Source organism: Artemia sp. Qi Xiang Cuo, chromosome 16, assembly GCF_049724085.1.
Source record: "Artemia sp. Qi Xiang Cuo chromosome 16, ASM4972408v1, whole genome shotgun sequence".
NCBI classification, from domain to species: Eukaryota; Metazoa; Arthropoda; class Branchiopoda; order Anostraca; family Artemiidae; genus Artemia; species Artemia sp. Qi Xiang Cuo.
The window spans coordinates 1,778,571-1,801,036 of NC_142809.1; the positions used below are offsets into that span (position 1 = coordinate 1,778,571).

The following is a 22,466-nucleotide window of genomic DNA, read 5'->3' on the forward strand; positions in this document are numbered from 1 at the left end:
ATTTTTGTTCTGCACATTTTGGCGTGCAAACGCAAGCCCAGGGACATGCGCATGGAGAGAAGTGGTCTTCAACACCCTTCTACCACCCTTACACAAAGATATCGATATTTTAACGATCTTTTTTATGATTTTTAGATCCGTAATCTTTGTTTTTTTGAAGTTCTTGGGTAAGCCACTATCCCCTACCCATTAAACAAAACCTCTACTTTTGGGATTGTCCCAGTTTTGGGAGCATTAAAATTTCTTCTGGTAACTTTAACAGAACTACTGCAAGCACCTTAAACTTCTTGATTATGCGTAGAGCCACATATGCTTCCTTGAAGTTTCTCTAGTTTCTCTGAAATGAAAAAATTATATATTCTAATATTTGTTCATTTCTCTGAAATGAACAAATATATATATATATATATATATATATATATATATATATATATATATATATATATATATATATATATATATATATATATATATATATATATATATATATATATATATATATATATATATATATATATATATATATATATATATATATAGATATATATATATATATATATATATATATATATATATATATATATATATATATATATATATATATATATATATATATATATATATATATATAATATTATATGAAATATTGACGCAAGAGTTTCAAAAGTTTATCACCCTTTCCTGAGATTAATTAAGTTTTCCCTTTTGAACTCGGAATCAAACAAAAATACTGGATTGGTCGGACTGGGCAATTTGGATTAAGATCTTGAGGTCATGGATTCATAGTTCGGTATATTCTTCTTTTTTTTAATCTCTAGAACGCAAAACTGTTTAAAGGGTAGGTCATTCTTTCAGAGTACACAAATGGGCAGAAGTTTAATCAAATGTTAACGTGACATACAAAGAGATTAAAATTGACCATATTCTAGTTTAGTGCCACCCACCAGTTTAATTCCTATTATCTATCTTTTTTCTTAATGCCACTTTTGAATTTCTAGCATAATTAATTCATTTGACCAAAAGCAAATTTAACTTCATAAACATAAAAAAAATAATCTTTAAAGAAAAATGAATTTTTGTCTTATTATTTGCTGTAAAACATAAAATTTTATTTTAAAAATTTTTCAATAGAGGATTATTGCGGTGAAAGGGAAGACTAATCAATACTAAACGTCTAGTAGCGCTGACCTCTTCTAACAGAATTTAAAGCACTAGAGGGAGTTATAGAGGACTTTATCGAGTCAACTAGGCAATAAATCGTAATGGTTAGAAGTAGCAAATTATTTCAAAATTCCAAAGAATTGGCATCATTGTAACTTCAATGTTTTATTTGTAGTTGAAATAGTACCAATGGCATTTGTTTTGTATTTTAAAAAGGTCAAAATGTCCTAGTCTAGAACGGTATTTTACTTAATATAATGCTGCAGTCAAGCAGACAGGGTGCATATCCAATGTGTTATAACTAGCTGATTAAAAATAATTGATCTAATTTTCTGCCGAAAACAGTCTTTTCTTCAAGAAATAATTTTAAAAACATAAGACCAGCAGATATTAACATGAGTAGAGCTGGTGGTACCATGCCCTCTGAAGACCAGAACATAATTTGTACTTTTTTGAAAACAAATACATTTAAATTTTTTTCACTTTTTAGCTTTAGTAAGTGAAAAATTATTAAAACTTTAAGAAATAAACATCAGTACATGTATATTAAGTTGAAAATACACGTTCATTTGTTTTTTTGTTTTTTTTTGTTTTTTTTTTCAGTAAAGTACAATTTATGTTCTGGTCTCGAGAAGGTCATTGAGAAGGCATTTGTTGTAGTATCTGTTCATTTGTGTTTTATTTATTTATTTATGGTGATTTGGGGTATTTTTACGATTGGAAAATTATTTTACTTTATTTGTACTTAGTTTTGGTTGATGGAGCTCTTTACTTTTCTTTGAAAGCCTTTTTTTGTTTAAAAGGCTTTTCAAATTAAATTACTTTTGTTTTTTATAAATATATTCTTTTTCATGAAAAAAAAAATGATATTTCATATCTTTTGGCAGCGCAATAGCACTGCCTAAGTAAAGAACGATTTGGGCAAAATGTATTTTGCCAAAAACCCCTATGCCTTCCCAAGACCAGAAAAAAATTTACCTTTTACTGAAAAATATAAATGTTTTTACTTTTATAACTTTAATAAATCAAATAATATTAACGGTTTGATTACTAAATATCAGTATACGTAAATTAAACTGACAGTGCACATTCATTTGCATTTTTTCAGTAAAGTGCAAATTTTGTTCTGGCCACGGGAAGGCATAAAGGTTTTGAGCCCAACTTATGTTAATTTCTGCTCGTTTTGAGTTTGACTCGGTTATTTGTTGTAATTTCTGTTAGTTTTGGGTTTCATTTATTTATCGATGCTGATTTGGGGTAGTTTCACGCTTGGTAGATTATTTGATTTTATTTTTGCTCATTTTTTTTTTAATGGAGTTCTTTAATTTTATTTGAAAAATTTATTTTGTGGAAAAAGTTTTTTTAATTAATTTCTGTTCGTTTTATATTGACACAGTCTTTTCAGGAAAAAATAAAATAATACTTTAATTCTTTTCTTATTTTAAGACTTTATAGTTTGGCCTGCTATATGTATGCTGGAGAAAAATTTTCAGCAATTTTTAACAACATACACCCTTTTAAAAATCTGGACACAAATAGTACTGTATGATTTAGTTTCATACCTCCTCTAGTTAACCTGAAATGGAAAACTTGATACCATTTGAAAAAAAATCTGTTTACTTTCTTTGATAGCGTGGATACACTTACACTATTTTAATTTGGTTATATTTTAAGAGCAGAAGTAGCCCCGAAAGTTTGAACATAATACCCTTAGTCGTTCTTGGGATACTGCTGAGATGCCTTATTGGGAATTGACATTATCCAGTGCATTTTGATTTCATCTTAAGGCAACATATAGTTTCTAAACATAATGGGCAAATGGGAGGATGGGCGTGGAAGGGTGGGAGTGGAAGGGGGATTAGTTGCCTTCCAATCACTTTCGACTATTAAAAAGAGCATCGGCCCTTTCTATTTTCAATTGAATGAGCCCTTTTCGAAGTTCCCACGACAACTCTTTCGATACAAAGTGCCCTGGTCTAAAAAACAACAACAACAAAAAACAATACATTATACCCACATCGATCTTTAATATAAAAATGTCAAGCCTTCCAATCACTTTACACTATTAAAAAGGGCACTAGGCCCTTCGATTTCCAATCGAATGAGCCCTTTTGGAAACGACAACGCTTTCTATAAACACCTTATATGCCCCAAGGGTATAAACTATAACCCTTACCGTAAGGTCTGTTAGGGTGGTTGTCATCCTCTAAGACCGAATTTTCAGAACTTTCAACTACGTTAAACAAAATGGCTATCTCAAAATTTTGATTTGATGTGTCTGTAGAAATGGTGGGCGTGAGAGGGGCGGTAGTCGCTCTCCAATCACTTTCAACTATTAAAAATGGCACCAGCCTTTTCAATTTCCAATCAAATGAGCCCTTTTCAAGTTTCTACGACAACGCTTTCAATAAAAACCTTATATGCCCCCAGGGGATAACCTACAACCCTTGCCCTGAGTGGTGGGGGGGGGTGTCATTCTCAAAGACCTAATTTCCAGATCTTTCTACTATGTTGAACAAAATGACTATCTGAAAATGTTGATTGGATGTGTTTGGAGGAATTGTGGGCATGCGAGGGGGGTTAGTCACCCTCCAATCACTTTCAACTATTACAAAGGGCACTAGCCCTCTCAATTTCCAATTTAATGAGCCCCATTTGAAGTTTTACGACAGCTCTATCTATAAAAACCTTATATGCACTCGGGGCAGAACTTACAACCTTTGCCCTTGGGGCTCTGGGTGGTTTATCATCCTTAAATACTTAATTTCCAGAACTTTCAACTATGTTGAACAAAATGGCTATCTCTAAACTTTGAATGAATGTTTTTGGGGAAATGGTGGGCGTAAGAGGGGGTTAATTACTCTCCACTCACTTTCGACAGTTAAAAAGGACAATTTTAATTTCCAGTCAAATGAGCCGTTTTTGAAATTTCTATAACAACTTTCTATATAAACTTTATATGCCCCCAGGGCATAACTTACAACCCAACCCTTGCACTGAGGGCTCTGTGGGTGTTATCATCCTAAAAGACCTAATTTCAAGAACTTTCAACTGCGTTGAACAAAATGGATATCTCAAAATTTTGATTGGATGTTTTTGGGAAAATGGTGGCCGTGAGAGGGGCGTAAGACGCTCTCCGATCTCTTTCAACTATTAAAAAAGGCACTAGCCCTTTCAATTTCCAATTGAATGAGCCCTTTTGAAGTTTCTATGCTTTCAATTAAAACCTTATATGCCCCCAGGGCATAACTTACAACCCTTGCCCTGAGGGCTTTGGGGGGGAGGGGTTTTCATCCTTAAAGACCTAATGTCTGTAACTTTCAACTACGTTGAATAAAATGGCTATCTAAAATATTGATTGGATGTGTATGTGTAAACCTTATATGCCCCCAGTGCATAACTTACAACCCTTGCCCTGAGGGCTGCGGGGGGGAGGAGGGGTTTTCATCCTTAAAGACCTAATTGCCGAAACTTTCAACTCCATTGAATAAAATGGTTATCTAAAACATTGATTGGATGTGTTTGGGGAAAAGATGGGCGTGAGAGGGGGGTTAGTTGCCCTTAAATCACTTTCGACTATTAAAAAGGGCACTAGACCTTTGCATTACCAATCGAATGAGCCCTTTTTCAATTTTCTACGACAAAGATTTCAATAAAACCTTATATGCCCCCAGGGCATAACTTATAAACCTTGCCCTGAAGACTTTTGAATTTCCAATCGAATGAGCCTTTTATAAAGTTTCTACGACAACGCCTTCTATAAAAAACCTTATATGCCCCAAGGGCATAACTTACAACCCTATCCCTAAGGGCTGTGGGGACTGTCCTCATCAAAAACATAATTTCTATCTGTAAATCAACTACGCTGAACAAAATGGCTATCTCAAAATTTCATTTGGATGTGTTTCGAGAAACGGTGGGTGTGGAAGGGGTGTTAGTCGCCTTCCAATCATTTTCGACTATTAAAAAGGGCACAAGCCGCTCCAATTTCCAATTGAATGATCCCTTTTGGAAGTTTCTACGAAAAATTCTTCGATACAATGTACCCGGATCTAAAGGAAATAAACATTAAGTAATATATTGTGCCAACATCGTTCTTATATGCCCCCAGTGCATAACTTAAAACCCTTGCCCTGAGGATTGTGGGGGAGTGTACTCCTCTTTACTTAGTCCCCGTTTCTTGTCTCGTTTTCGAGTGTCCCCGTTCTTTACTTAGGCAACGCGATTGCGCTGCCTATGATTTATTCAACAACTTTCTATATAAACCTTATATGCCCCCAGTGCATAAATTACAACCCTTGCCCTGAGGGCTGTAGGGGGGGGAGGGGTTTTCATCCTTAGAGACCTAATTTCCGAAACTTTCAACTACGTTGAATAAAATGGCTATCTAAAATACTGATTGTATGTGTTTGGGGAGAAGATGGGCGTGAGAGGGGGGTTAGTTGCCCTTAATTCACTTTCGACGATTAAAAAGGGCACTAAACCTTTGCATTTCCAATCAAATGAGCCCTTTTTCAAGTTTCTACGACAAAGATTTCAATAAAAACCTTATATGCCCCCAGGGCATAACTTATAAACCTTGCCCTGAAGACTGTGGAGAGAGTGTCCTGCTCAAAGATCTAATTTCCTGAACTTTGAATTGCGTTGAACAAAATGGCTATCTCAAAATCTTTATTGGATGTGTTTGGGGACATGGTGGGCGTGGAAGGGGTTTTAATTGCTTTCCAATCACTTTCGACTATTAAAAAGGGCACTAGCAATTTCAATTTTCAATCGAATGAGCCGTTTTTGAAGTTTCTACGATAACGCGTTATATAAAAATATATGCCCCCTTATATGCCCCCTGGGTTGGCATACAACCCTTGCCCTGAGGGTTGTGGGAGGGTTTGTCATCCTCACAGACCGAATGTCCAGAACTGAACACTACTGGGAAAACATGGCGATCTCACGGTTTTGCTGAGAGGGGTGTGGGGAAAAGGGGGGCGTGAGAGGAGGGCTAGATGCCCTCTAATCACTTTCGACTATTAAAAATGGCACTAGCTTTGAATTTCCAATGGAATGAGCCTTTTTTGAAGTTTCTACAACAATGCCTTCTATAAAAAACCTTATATGCCCCAAGGGCATAACTTAAAACCATTTCCCTAAGGGCTGTGGGGGACTGTCCTCCTCAAAAACATAATTTCTATCTGGAAATCAACGACGCTGAACAAAATGGCTATCTCAAAATTTTTATTGGATGTGTTTCGGGAAACGGTGTACGTGGAAGGGGTTTTAGTTGCCATTCTATCATTTTCGACTATTAAAAAGGGCACAAGTCACTCCAATTTCCAATTGAATGAGCCCTTTTCGAAGTTTCTACAACAACTTCTCCGATACGAAGTGGCCTGCTCTAAAGGAAAAAGTAATTAAATAATACATTGTGCCAACATCGTTCTTATATGCCCCCAGGGCATAACATAAACCCCTTGCCCTGAGGATTGTGGGGGAGTGTACTCCTCTTTACTTAGTCTCCGTTTCTTTTCTTGTTCTCGAGTGTTCCCGTTCTTTACTTAGGCACCGCGATTGTGCTGCCTATGATTTATGCGACAACTTTCTATATAAACCTTATATGCCCCCAGTGCATAGCTTACAACCCTTACACTGAGGGCTCTGAGGGGGTTATCATCCTAAAAACCGAATTTTCAGAACTTTCAACTACGTTGAACAAAATGGATATCTCAAAATTTTGATTGGATGTGTTTGGGAAAATGGTTGGCGTGTGAGGGGCGTTAGTCGCTATCAAATCACTTTCAACTATTAAAAAAGGCACTATCCCTTTCAATTTCCAATTGAATGAGCCCTTTAGAAGTTTCTACGACAACGCTTTTAATAAAAACTTTATATGCCCCCAGGGCATAACTTACAACACTTGCACTGAGGGCTCTGAGTGGGTTATCATCCTAAAAGACCTAATTTCCAGAAGTTTCAACTACGTTGAACAAAATGGATATCTCAAAATTTTGATTGGATGTGTTTGGGAAAATGGTTGGCGTGTGAGGGGCGTTAGTCGCTATCCAATCACTTTCAATTATTAAAAAAGGCACTATCCCTTTCAATTTCCAATTGAATGAGCCCTTTTGAAGTTTCTACGGCAACGCTTTCAATAAAACTTTATATGCCCCAAGGGCATAACTTACAACCCTTCCCCTGAGGGTTGTGGGGGAGTGTCCTCCTCAAAAACATATTTTCTATCTGAAAATCAACTACGCTGAGCAAAATGGTTATCTTAAAATTTTGAATGGATAATTTTGGGGGAATTATTGGTGGGGGGGGGATAGTTGCCCTCCAATCACTTTCGACTATTAAAAGAGCACTAGAACTCTCGATTTCTATCGAATAAGCTCCTTTTGAAGTTTTTACGACGACCCCTGCCACATGAAGTGCCCTGCTCTTATATGCCCTCAGGGCATAACTTAAAACCGTTGCCCCGAAGGTTGTGGGGGAGTTTCCTCCTCAAAAACGTATTTTCTAATTGGAAATCAACTACGCTGAACAAAATGGCTATCTCAAAATTTTTATTGGATGTGTTTGGGGGAATGATGGATGGGGGGGGGGGGTAGTTGCCCTCCAATCACTTTTGACTATTAAAAAGGGCACTAGAACTCTCGATTTCCAATCGAATGAGCCCCTTTTGAAGTTTCTACGACGACCCCTTCCATATGAAGTGCCCTGCTCTAAATGAAAAAAAATGATACATTATACCAACAGCGTTCTTATATGCCCTCAGGGCATAACTTAAAACCCTCGCCCCGAGGGTTGTGGTTGAGTTTCCTCCTTAAAAATATATTTTCTATCAGGAAATCAACTACACTGAACAAAATTGCTATCACAAAATTTTGATTGGATAAGTTTGGGAGAATGATGGGCGTGAGGGGGTGGGGGCTAATTGCCGTCCAATCACTTTCGACTATTACAAAGGGCACTAGTCACTTGAATTTCCATTCAAATGAACCCTTTTCAAAGTTTCTACGACAACTCCTTCGTTACGAAGTGCCCGGGTATAGAGGAAAAAAACATGGTGCCCACATCGTTCTTTACATAGGCAGCGCTATCCCGCTCCCTAATGCCAACAAATCAAATCAAAGACCTAATTTCCAGATTTTTCTACTACGTTGAACAAAAAGGCTATCTGAAAATTTTGATTGGATGTTTTTCGGGGAGTGGTGGGCGTGAGAGGGGGTTAGTTACCCTCCAATCACTTTCAAATGTTAAAAGGGCAATGACCCTCTCAATTTCCAGTTGAATGAGCCCCTTTTGAAGTTTTTACACAACTTTATTATTAAAAACCTTATATGCCCCCAGGGCATAACTTACAACCCTTGCCCTGAGGGCTGTATAGGAATGTCCTCCTCAAAAATATAATCAAAATAAAATCAAATCAAAGACCTAATTTCCAGATTTTTCTACTACGTTGAACAAAAAGGCTATCTGAAAATTTTGATTGGATGTGTTTGGGGGAGTGGTGGGCGTGAGAGGGGGGTTATTTACCCTCCAATCACTTTCAACTGTTAAAAGGGCAATAGCCCTCTCAATTTCCAGTTGAATGAGCCCCTTTTGAAGTTTTTACACAACTTTATTATTAAAAACCTTATATGCCCCCAGGGCATAACTTACAACCATTGTCCTCCTCAAAAATATAATTGCTATCTGTAAATCCACATACTGAACAAAATGACTATCTAAAAATTTAGCTTAGATGTGTTTTGGGAAAAGGTGGGCGAGCGAGGGGGGGGGGCTATTTGCCCTCAAATCACTTTCGACTATGATAAAGGGTACTAGACCTTCGAATTTCCAATTGAATGAGCCCTTTTTCAAGTTTCTACGATAAAGATTTCAATAAAAACTTATATGCACCCAGGGCATAATTTATAACCCTTGCCTTAAAGACTGTCGGGGGAGTGTCCTGCTCAAAGGTATAATTTCCTGAACTTTAACTGCGTGGAACAAAATGGCTATCTCCAAATTTTGATTGGATGTGTTTGGGGAAATGGTGGGCGTGGAAGGGGTGTTAGTTGCCTTTCAATTACTTTCGACTATTAAAAAGGGCACTAGCCATTTCAATTTTAAATCGAATGAGCCCTTTTTTGCTACGACAACGCGTTCTATAAAAACTTTATATGCCCCCAGGGCTTAACTTACAACCCTTGTCCTGAGGTCTTTGAGGGGGTTGTCATCCTCAAAGACCTAATTTACAGAAATTAAAACTACGTTGAATAAAATGGCTACCTCAAAATTTTGATTGGATGTGTTCGGGGAAAAGCTGGGCATGAGAGGCGGGGGGGGTAGTTGTCCTCCAATCACTTTCAACTATTAAAAAAAACCACCAGCCCTTTGAATTTCCAATCGAATGAGCCTTTTTTGAAGCTTCTATGACAACGCCTTCTATAAAAACCTTATTTGCCCCCAGGGCACAACTTACAAACCTTGCCCTGAAGGTTGTGGGGGAGTGTCCTCCTCAAAAAAATTATTTCTATGTGGAAATCAACTACGCTGAACAAAATGGCTATCTCAAAATTTTTATTGGATGTGTTTGAGGGAATGATGGGCGTGGGTAGGGGGCTATTTGCCCTCCAATCACTTTCTACTATTAAAAAAGTAGCTAGCCCTTTGAATTTCCAAACAAATGAGCCTTTTTTAAAGTTTCTACGACAACGCCTTCTATAAAGACCTTATATCCCCCCAGGGCATATAAGTTTCTACGACAACTTCTTCAATACGAAGTGCCCTGCTCTAAAGGAAGAAAATAATAAATGATATATTGTGCCAACATCGTTCTTAAATGCCCCCAGGCCACAAATTAAAACTCTTGCCCCGAGGGTTGTAGGGGAGTGTCCTCCTCAAAAACATTTGAGTGTCTATTTGGAAATCAACTACGCTGAACAAAATGGCTATTTCAAAATTTTGATTGGATGTGTTCAGGAGAATGATGGGAGTGGGAGGGAGCCTCCAATCACTTTCGAATATTAAAAAGGGCACTAGCTCTTTCAATTTTTAATTGAATGAGCCCTTTTTGATGTTTTTAAAACATTGCTTTCTATAAAAACCTTACATGCTCCCAGGGCATAACTTACAACCCTTGGCCTGAGGGTTGTGGGTGGAGGGGGGAGTGGTTTGTCATCCTTAGAGACCTTATTTCAAAAATATTCAACTGCGTAGAATAAAATGGCTATCTAAAAATTTGGATTGGATTTAGTTGCCTTCCAATTACTTTCGAATATTAAAACGGGCACTAGCCATTTCAATTTCCAAGCGAATGAGCCCTTTTTGCTACGACAACGCGTTCTATGAAAAATTTATATGCCCCCAGGGCATAACTTACAAACCTTGTCCTGAGGCATAGCTTACAACCCTTACCCCGTGGGTTGTGGGGGAGTATCCTCCTCAAAAACATATTTTCTGTCTGGAAATCAACTACGCTGAACAAAATGGCTATCTCAAAATTTGGATTGGAGGTGTTTGTTGGAATGCGGGGCGTGGGGGGGGGGCTAGTTGCCCTCCAATCACTTTCGACTATGAAAAAGGGCACTATCCCTTTGATTTTCCAGTTGAATGAGCCTGTTTTGAAGTTTATACGACAACGCCTTCTATAAAAACCTTATACTCCCCAGAGCATAACTTAAAACCCTTGCCCCGAGGGTTGTGGGGGAGTTTCCTCCTCGAAAACATATTTTCTATCTGGAAATCAACTACACTGAACAAAATGGCAATCTCAAAATTCTGATTGGATGTGTTTGGGGGAATGATGGGCGTGTGGGGGGATAGTTGCCCTCCAATCACTTTTGACTATTAAAAAGGGCACTAGCCACTCGAATTTCCAATCGAATGAGCCTTTTTTAAAGTTTCTACGACAACTTCTTCAATACGAAGTGCCCTGCTCCAAAGGAAGAAAATAATAAATGATACATTGTGCCAACATCGTTCTTAAATGCCCCCAGGCCACAAATTAAAACTCTTGCCCCGAGGGTTGTAGGGGAATGTCCTCCTCAAAAACATATTGTCTATCTGGAAATCAACTACGCTGAACAAAATGGCTATCTCAAAATGTTGATGAGATGTGTTCAGGAGAATGATGGGAGTGGGAGGGAGCTAGTTGCCCTCCAATCACTTTCGAATATTAAAAAGGGCACTAGCTCTTTTAATTTTCAATTGAATGAGCCTTTTTTGATGTTTTTACAACATTGCTTTCTATAAAAACCTTACATGCTCCCAGGGCATAACTTACAACCCTTACCCTGTGGGTTTTGGGTGGAGGGGGGAGTGGTTTGTCATCCTTAGAGACCTTATTTCAAAAATATTCAACTGCGTTGAATAAAATGGCTATCTAAAAATTTGGATTGGATTTAGTTGCCTTCCAATTACTTTCGAATATTAAAACGGGCACTAGCCATTTCAATTTCCAAGCGAATGAGCCCTTTTTGCTACGACAACGCGTTTTGTGAAAAATTTATATGCCCCCAGGGCATAACTTACAAACCTTGTCCTGAGGCATAGCTTACAACCCTTACCCCGAGGTTTGTGGGGGAGTATCCTCCTCAAAAACATGTTGTCTATCTGGAAATCAACTACGCTGAACAAAATGGCTATTTCAAAATTTTGATTGGATGTGTTTGTGGGAATGATGGGCGTGGGCGGTGGCTAGTTGCCCTCCAATCACTTTCGACTATTAAAAAGGGCACTAGCCCTTTGAATTTCCAGTCGAATGAGTCTTTTTTGAAGTTTCTACGACAACGCCTTCTATAAAAACCTTATACTCCCCAGAGCATTACTTAAAACCCTTGCCCCGAGGGTTGTGGGGAAGTTTCCTCCTCAAAAACATATTTTCTATCTGGAAATCTACTACACTGAACAAAATGGCTATCTTAAAATTCTGATTGGATGTGTTTGGGGGAATGATGGGTGTGGGGGGGATAGTTGCCCTCCAATCACTTTTGACTATTAAAAAGGGCACTAGCCACTCAAATTTCCAATCCAATGAGCCCTTTTCAAAGTTTCTACGACAACTCCTTTGTTACAAAGGAGTCCTCATGACCTAACTTACAGTACTTAAAACTACGTTGAATAAAATGGCTATCTCAAAATTTTGATTGGATGTGTTTGGGGAAAAGGTGGGCGTGAGAGGGGGTTAGTTGCCCTCCAATCACTTTTGACTATTAAAAAGGGCAATAGCCCTTAGAATTTCCAATTGAATGAGCCCTTTTTTAAGTTACTACGACGACGCCTTCTATAAAAACCTTATATTCCTCCAGGGCATAATTTACAACCCTTGCCCCGAGGGTTGTGGGGTAGTATCCTCCTCAAAAACATATTTTCTGTCTGGAAATCAACTAGGTTAAACAAAATGGCTATCTCAACATTTTGATTGGATGTTTTTGTGGGAATGAGGGGCGTTGGGGGGCTAGTTGCCCTCCAATCACTTTCGACTATTAAAAAGGGCACTAGCCCTTTGAATTTCCAGTCGAAAGTTATGCCCTGGGAGCATTTAAGGTTTTTATAGGAAGCGATGTAGTAAAGCCATTTGAATTTCCAATCGAATGAGCCTTTTTTTTTAAGTTTCTACAACACCTTCTATAAAAACCTTATAACCCTTGCCCCGAGGGTTGTGGGGGAGTTTCCTCCTAAAAACATATTCGCTATCTGAAAATCAACTACAGTGAACAAAATGGCTATCTAAAAATTCTGATTGGATGTGTTTGGGGGAATGATGGGCGTGAGGGATGGGGCTAGTTGCCCTCCAATCACTTTCGACTATTAAAAAGGCCACTAGCCACTCGAATTTCCAGTCGAATGAGCCCTTTTCAAAGTTTCTACGATAACTCCTTCGTTACGAAGTGCCCAGGTATAGAGGAAAAAAACAATTGTGCCCACATCATTCTTTACATAGGCAGCGCTATCCCCCTGCCTAATGCCAACAAATCAAATCAAAGAACTAATTTTCAGAACTTTCTACTACGTTGAAAAAAAGACTATCTGAAAATTTTGATTGGATGTGTTTGGGGGAATGGTGGGCGTGAGAGGGGGGTTAGTTACCCTCCAATCACTTTCAACTATTAAAAGGGCACTATCCCCTCTATATTACCAATGGAATGAACCCCTTTTGAAGTTTTTGCGATAAGTCTATCATTAAAAACCTTATATGCCCCCAGGTCATAATTTACAACCCTTGCCCTGAGGGCGTTGAGGGGGTTGTCATCCTAAAAGACCTAATTTACAGAACTTAAAACTACGTTGAATAAAATGGTTATCTCAAAATTTTGATTGGATGCGTTTGGGGGAAAGGTGGTCATGAGAGGGGGGTTATATGCCCTCCAATGACTTTCGACTATTAAAAAGAGCACTAGCCCTTTGAATTTCCAATCGAATGAGCCTTTTTTGAAGTTTCTACGACAATGCCTTCTATGAAAGCCTTATTTGCCCCCAGGGCACAACTTACAACCCTTGCCCTGAAGGTTGTGGGGGATTGTCCTCCTCAAAAAAACAATTTATATCTGGAAATCAACTACGCTGAACAAAATGGCTATCTCAAAATTTTTATTGGATGTGTTAGGGGGAATAATGGGCGTGGAGGGGACTATTTGCCCTCCAATCACTTTCTACTATTAAAAAAGGCCCTAGCCCTTTGAAATTCCAATCGAATGAGCCTTTTTTAAAGTTTCTACGACAACACTTTCTATAAAAAACATTATATTCCCCCTGGGCATAACTTACAACCCCTGCACTGAGGGCTGTGGAGGAGTGTCCTCCTCAAAAATATAATTTCTATCTGGAAATCCACAGCACTGAACAAAATAGCTATCTAAAAATTTTAGATTTCCTATCGAATGAGTCCTTTTCGAAGTTTCTACGACAACTCCTTCGATACGAAGTGTTCGGGTACGGAGAAGAAAAAATAAATAATAGATTGTGCCCACATCGTTCTTTACTTACAACTACTTGTAAAGCTAAGAGCATTGAGATGAATGTTTCAAGAAGTATATGAGGATACAGGTTTATAAAAAGGATATATCAGCAATGTCACATCAATTAGTTATTGAATTAAGTTGAAACTTCAAGGACTTGATGAGGGAGATATTCTAATGCCCAAAAGGCAATAGGATAATACCACTACTGCTACCGCTACTAATGCTATTACTATTGATACTATTACTAGTAATATCAAAACTAATACCGTGACTACTATCATAATTAAGCCTAGGTCTATGAAGGTGAAATTTTAAAAGGAATTTTGAGGATGGAAAGTGAACTGAATCACAACACGCCGTCTGTTTACAGGTTGTCAAAAGGGCATAAAAACAATATCTTAGGAACAGTTATGTGTTTGAAGTTGAAACTAACAGGGCTTCTTGTGGGGGATGTTCAACCAACCAAAAGAGAGTATTTGAATCCCAATGCTAATGTTTTTACTGATATTACTGCTACTTCTACTATCTTCAACTACTACTTTTACTACTACTATTGCCACTAAAACTAAGAGCTACTGCTATCAATTCTACCGATACTACTACTACTGTTTTTAAAACTATGGGTCTTAAGGCAAAAAATCTTGGATATATTGAAGCTGTATGGAACTATATAGAAGCAGACTATGTCCACACAGGATGTCAAGAGAACGCATCAGAAATGCTTCAGGAACAGTTGATTGCATTAGGTTGAAATCTTCGGCGAATCTTGAAGGGGGTGTTGAAGAATCAAAGCTGAAATAATGCGTATATTGCTATTAATGCTACCACAAGTATTGCTACTACTCAGGTCAGGGGTATTAAGTTGAAACTTTAAAGGAATATTTAGGTGGATGTTGGACTAAATAAAAACAAACTACGAGCATGTGGACTTTCAGAAATGTGACAAAGCAATATGTCAAGAACCGCTTACATTATTAAGTTAGACCTTTAAGGGTAAATTGAAGCGGATTTTGAGCTAGCCAAGGCCCTATGCTACTGTACTGTTACTGTACCTGTAACACTACAGTTACTGTAGCTTATGACGCTAAGGGTACTAGGGTAAAAATTTTAGGGAACGTTTAGGGAGAATTTCAATGAAACAAAAAACTGTATGCACGCAGGCTTTCAAAATGGCATAAAAGCAATATCAGAGGCAGCACCACTCTATAATAGCTAGAAATATCATTTAATCGTTTCAAAGAGATAGTTTGATTCAAAATTCAAAGTAATATTAATCTTTTTCAGAGTAAAAAGAGATCAGAGGGCAAGCAGTCCTTCTCCCAAGCCCATTCATTTTCCAAACACATACAGTCAAAATTTTGAGACAGCCATTTTGTTCAGCGTACTAGAGCAATCCAGCAACAATGTTTCTAGGGATGTTAAGCATGTCATCCTTCCAGAATTATGCAATTAAAAAGAGTGTCAATGTATCCAGGCTGTTAAAGAGTATATACAGAATCTTTTGCGAATGATATTAAGTTTTATTTTTCAGGTCAACTTGAAGAGGTATAAAATTAAATTAAACAATGCTATTTGTTTCAAGATTAAAAATTGTTGAAAAAGTTTTTCCAACATATAAATAGCAAGCCGAAATATGGATTCTTATAGAACAAATTCTTATTAGAAAACTTTATAAAATGTTTTTTTTTTTCTATGAAAAGACTATGTCAATAAAAAAAAAGTACAGAAATTAATTTAAAAAACTTTTCTACAAAACAAGCTTTTTAAAATAAAGTAAAGAGCTCCATTAAGCCAAAACTGAGCAGAAATAAAGTCATGTAATCATTCAAGGCTAAAACTACCACAAATCACTACCAATAAATAAAAGGGACTCGAAACGAACAGAAATTACAATAAATGGCCGTGTCAAACTCAACACGAGCAAAAATTAACATGAGTAGGACTTTCAATCCCCATTCCTTCTCAAATGTTTTTCCTTTTCCTAATGATAAATAATGCATGTACACAATTGAAAAATTAGATAATTTAACACGTCTTGCCCCGGGGTTAGGGGGTATGGGCCATACCGTATGTTATTCCTGGAAGCATAGCGAAAATATTCGATCAGTGTTGAGCAGAGGGGACGCCTAAAAAGGTGCAAGTATGAGGGGGGCTGTTTACTCTAAAATCTATCTTTAACATTTCCTACCCATACCCTAAAATTTTGAACTTAATACTCTCGGTCGGCCTCCGGCATTGGCACAACCCTCCAGAGCCTGGGGGCAAGGGTTGTAAATTATGCCGTTCCATGTGGTCAAAGCCCAGCGGATCGAGCAAAAATACGGATCTACTACACGACCGGAACGCAAGTCCTTCTCTACAGCGCTGAAACTTGGCAGGCTGCGGCTTCTGTTCGTGATGCCATAGATTTGGCCCAAACAAACTTCCTAAGACGAATCGAAGGGATCAAGTGGTACGACTTCGTCTCAAACACTCGAATGCCGATGCTAACGGATTAGACCACCAACTCTCGTCAGCTTGCCGTAAGAACCCTACGGTGGTTCGGCCACTTAATTCGCATGTCAGCAGAAGCACCAGTACACTTTTCAATTTTGACCCCCTCCCCTGAATATGGCTGGAATCACCCCCGTGGGAGACCCCGGTTCAGGTGGAGGGACAGCCTTACTCAGTACATCTCCATGATCGGTACTGACCTCCAAGAAGCAGTCACGCTTGCGCAGGGCCGTTTCGAATGGAAGCAAAGAGTCACATATCTCTCTACACTGGACGACCAGCAGGAGCTTTAAAGTAAAAAAAAAAGTCTTTTCATTTTTGGCTCAATGGAGCTCTTTGCTTTTCTTTGAAAAACTTATTTTGTGGATGTAAAGAAAATTTTTTAGTAATAACCAACTTGCACAACTTACAGCCCTTGCTCTGGGGGTTGGGGGTTGGGGGTTGGGGGGGGGTTCAACCCGGGAAACATAGTTTTCTGGCCTTTGGACTATTTAAAAAAATTGTTATCTCAAAATTTTGTCCGTATACATTTGGGGAAAAAAGGGAGTGGATGGGGGGGGGGGTATCCTTGAATCACTTAGGAGTCTTAAAAAAGGAACTACAACTTTCGATCTCCAATCAAATGATCCCCACCAAATTTTATACGACAAACAACTCCAAAAAATCACGTTGTTAGCAATTGGTAGCTTGCATGAGCAACAACCCTTGGCCCAGGGCCTGGGGGGATTTTGGTTATGGTAATTTGGCTTTCGGACTATTTTGAACAAAAGGACTATCTGAAAATTTTGATCAGATGCATTTGGATTAAAAACGGATGGGATGGGAGGGGATGGTTACCCTACGATCACTTTTGACCCCTATAAAGGGGACTAGAACTTCTGATTTCAAATCGAACGAGTTTCCTCCAAGGTTTACACAACTACCCCTTCCATAAAACCCTTATATGTTAACAATTGGCAGCTAGAATAACCTTTGGTCCTTGTCCTGAGGTCTGGAGAGGAGGGGGATTGTTAACCGAGGAGGCATAGTTGTTTGTCCTTTGGACCATTTTGAAGAAAATGGATATCGCAAAATTTTATTCGGATATATTTGGGGAAAAGAGGGCATAGTGTTTGAAGTCACAGTTGGAAGTAGTCGCAATAGCAATCGAGTTGCATTCATATTCGCAGACACAAGTAGTTGCAGTCCCAGACACAAGTTCTCCCTGTTGCAAGTAGTCGAAGTCGCAAGCATGTGCAGTCTTGAGTAGTCGTAGTTTCAAGTAGTCATGGTCACAATTTTTTGAAGACACAAATAGTCACAGTCACAATTAGTTGCTGTCACAAGTAGTCACAATCGCAATCACAATTAGCCTTAGACGCAGCAACAGTCACAAGTAGCCGCAGTCACTAGTATTCGCAGTTGCAGTGGTTGCAAATAGGTAAAGTCGCAAGTAGTTAGAGCTTCACATGGAAGGAGACACAGTGGTAGTCACAAGTAGTCACTGTCGCAGTCGCAAGCAGTCATAGTCCTGGTCGCAAGCAGTTCATATCGCATTCACAAGTATTCATACTAACAAGTAGTCGCAAGTAGAAATAATCAAAGTTACAAATAGTCAAGTTGCAGTTGCAAGTAGTCACAGTTGCAGTCGCAGTAGCAGTAGCAATAGTAGTCCTGGAAGTTTCACTTTTATACCTTTAGCCTTTTCTTACACACCCAGGATCAAATTGTTTTGAATCTTTTATCAAGGAACCCTTTTCCACAGCATTCCCTGAAGTTTCAACTTAACACGTTTAGCTTTTTTGGCCACACCGAGGATCAAACAATCCGCGTTCCGTGATGGTAAATCCTGTATATATGTGTAATAATAGGAGAACTGCATAATTTGCAACCCTTGCCCAGGAGCTGTGGAAGGCTTGGCATCCCGAAGGCATAGCTACCTTTTAACTTTTTTGAGCATATTCTTTTTTCTATTTCAGTCTGTGCTCTAGAGGGTCTCTAAATACAGCAAATGGGGAGGGGCTGGCTGCCCTCTGATTGCTTTCATACATCCCTCTGGACATGCCCTGAAAGTTTCATCTTAATACCCTCAGCTGTTTTTTCGATATTGTTCTAAACTTAATGTACTTGGCCATCCTCGAGATGCTGATACGCCCTTTTGACAACCAGCACGTATCTTCCCCTTTACAAATGATAAATTGTGTATGTAAACAGTGGGTAGATTGCATGATTTACAATCCCAATTGTTTTGTAGGAGGAGGAGCCAAAGTATAGAGATAGAAGATAATTTAATTTTTATGTGTACATTGTTTAATTTATTCATATTTTGTTGGATGCATGTTCATTATTTTTTTTTTTTTTTTTTTTTATTAGTGATACGGTTGCTTTCTTCCGTTATTTAATGAGATTGTCTATTCCTTAGTTTTTTGTTTTTTTTTGTTAGTGTAAATGATCAGTGGCATCAAATCATGAGAATGTAGGGGAAGGGGTAAAACCTATTATGAAAATCTAGAAGGGGGACAAATTTTTTGTTTTTTCATTTTTTCTTTTTCCGTTGAAATACCAGACAAAAGGCATTTTTCAGAGAGAATGTTAGCAATAAACAAGAATATTTGTTTGTAATAAGCAAGAAAACTGATTTAATTAACCCTTTTTTGTTTCTAGATAATATGGGTGTGCATACTATGTCGAAAAAAGCAAGAACTATTAATAAAGACTGGACAATGGATACACACGGCTGGTAGCTTGCGAGGACCGGATTCCGAAGCTGGAAGTATCGCTGGAACACCTGTTTCTACCCCAACCCCATCTTTGATGGGTGATAAAAGGCCTAGGTTGGAAAGGACAACAAGTTCTGAGAAGGAAAATAACAAACCAATGGAAAGAATGGTATTACAAAGGACAAACAGCTTACAGGTGAGTGAAATAAAGATAAGCTATTGCACTGTTGTCGTTTTTTTTTTTTCTTACTTACGCTGCAAAGTTAATTACGCTTAATCACTCAGCTGATTCATGCAACAAAATGATACACTTAACTTTCCAGATTTTTCATAAGCTTTAATGAGGTTTTTTTTTATTAACCTGATTTTAAAATACTAATAAACTGTCAACTTCGTGTTAGGGTTCTTATACTTTCGGCTGTTAGAACCATACGTGACAATACACCAGGTTTCTAGAAAAAGTTCTGAACTTCTTCTAAGAAAAAGTTCAGTCATTAAACTTAACTTTCTTATTGATAAGTAATTTTTCTGCTGACATGATGCTTACTATATTGTTTAAGTCCGAAGTCGAATACGGTAAATTCACATTCCATAGATATTGTTTGATTTCTATCATGCTTTGTGCACTTAAGAGTTTTTTGAAGGTCTGATCAGCTAAATTGATAGTCAATATCAATCTTTAAATTTACTGCCTGGCCGACCCCCTACATGAGACAATCCCTAAAAATGAAATTCCTTTGTGCTGTTATTTAAAAACTAAACTTAATGTTTTTTGTAGTTCTTCGCTTAAATGCTGTTGTATTGTAACTTATTAGCGAAAATTTACGCTTATGTATTAGGACTCTAACAGTGTTCTATCAGTTTCATTTTACTAGAGCAAACTTGTATATGACCTTGCTTTTTTTTTCTTAACAAATATTAAATAAAAAAGTATTTTTTATTGTAATGATTTTAAAACTTAAAAAAAGAAGGTATTCTGCAAATGAGGATGGAATGCGGACTACCAAGCCCCCAACTGTCCATGCTAAAGCTTAACTAATGCTATGCTCAGATAATTTTAGGTGCTACAACAGATACATTTAAATTAGCCATTTGATTGTCATTTTATTTTTAGGGCAACGAAAGTCAAACATATTGGCGACAGCTGCCACGAGAACCGAGCGATGCTCACAGATGTGTCTCACGTGGACAGCGACGATATTCAGCAACTGGTGAAAAGCACGATTTTGATGGCCGCTCAGGTCGCTCACAAGGCTATCAAGATCAAAATAACTATCATGAGCCACCTAGACTAGAAGTAACTACTGATTTCGGCAGACGTCCATCAATTACTGAAAACAGACGTAAATTAAGTGAAAGCGAAGGAATGAGAAATGATAGTCTTAGTTCAGATCAATCAGAAAATATGAGACCCCCTCCACCGAAACCTTTTCGTCAAAGAGCGAGGGTACCAAACCAGAATTTGACGGACACTTCAAGTAACAATATGGGCAGACGTCCTCGAAGACGAAGTCTTTCCAGTTCCGAAGAGGAATTACGCTCAACAAGCGGCGGAACCAGCTGTGATGATTATGAAGTTGAAAGTGAATCTGTTAGTGAAAAAGGTATTGGGTCGCAATGTAAAGAAAGTTAACTAATTAAAAAATAAACTAAACTTTTTTGACGGCTATAAACACTCAAAACAAAATTAATTAATCAATAATATATTTAAATAAAAATTTTACAGTGCTAGTAGTGTTTTTAGCGAACTAAAGTTATTTAAAAAAACGTTCGTTGTGTACTTCTTATTATTTTTCTTCTTTTTTCTTAAATTTGGGTTAATTTTGTAAGAGATTTTCCATGACAAATTATCAATTTCCATTGGATTGTGAAAAATAAAAACTTTCCAAAATACTGTTAAAATATAGCCCCAAACGAAATAGCTCGTACTTCTTCGAACATAACTATTTGTAAATCTTTTGTCGTATGTTCTGGTGTTGCAAATCATTTAACTCTTAAGCTTAACATTAAAAATATACTTGGAAATATTTTCTTGATGTATTGACGCTTTATTTGATTTCATAACAAATAGCTAAGGTTCTAAAACTGTGGCATTTCTGGCCTCTCTTGTGCCCGGGGGAAAATCTTGATAATCCCCTCCCCCTGTCCCCCAAAATGTCAGGTGAGATTTTAACAAGATTTTCAAATAACAAGATTTTACCAACTGCCCCCTCTACTATATTTTAAAAGAAATAAAACTACAAAATGGGTATAACCTTTTGATTATTTTTTTGAAATTCAGCGTACCAAATTTTTTTGTTTTTTTGTTGAGAAAGGCTCCCGGACATGGTGTCGAAATATTCGGAGTATTTTTTAAGTAAGTGTTTATTTGTTGTTATTTATTATTTCACTACTTTCTTAAAATTAAAACCCGTTTTTTCTTGCTTAATTTTTCGTAAATGGGAAAGCAGTGTGGTCTAAAAAATTATTTACATTTCAAGACTTGGATGCGGGTACGGAATTTAGAAGCTTCTGGGAGGCAGCCATACAGTAACTAAGAAAAAGGCCAAGAAATAATTTACTTGTTTTTGGAATCCAAGCCAATTCCTTAATGAAAGTGCTCATGTAATCACTTTTCCTGCCATGTTATTTTGCATAATATATTCTTTAGCTTAAGTTTACCTGAGTTTCGTTTTCACTTTGTTTTTTTCAAAGGCCATCCCTAGAGTACCAACCACCCAAAGTATGTTTGTTCTTTTGAAAAATAGTAACTTGTTAGGTGCAGATGAACACATTTTCCTAGGGGTGCAGTACTTGAGGGAGGGCCAAGTTCTAAGAAAATATTTATAACTGGACCTTATAAAGTATGAAGACAGTTGTAACAACTTTGAGATTTTGCGTTATTTGTATGTTTTTAAGCACAAAGAACATCTGATTTAAAACATTTCTAGCTCCAAGGAACCATCTCGGGTCAATACAAACTCAAAAGCCAATATAGGAGTGCGAATTTTTTTTAAATTAGAAAGTTCTTAGGAACACAATTTTTTTTAGTATCGCCACATAGAACGATTAAAATCAATAATCAGAATAAACTAGTTAATTTTGACAGTACTTTTGTCCGTAAAAATTCAGGCATTAACAATATATGAATTTTCAAAGACATCTAAACATGCAATAAAACGCACACCCTCTTGAC

The 22,466-nt window shown here is 37.6% G+C and overlaps 1 protein-coding gene across 1 annotated transcript in view; it reads left to right on the forward strand.

The window, feature by feature from the left end:
- Positions 1-22,466, forward strand: part of Rim (Rab3 interacting molecule) — a 555,972-nt gene that overhangs the window by 87,261 nt on the left and 446,245 nt on the right. The window contains exons 3-4 of the mRNA XM_089102610.1: positions 19,236-19,487; positions 20,406-20,895. Coding sequence (XP_088958736.1) covers positions 19,236-19,487; positions 20,406-20,895 — 742 coding nt within the window. The remainder of the gene's footprint in view (positions 1-19,235; positions 19,488-20,405; positions 20,896-22,466) is intronic.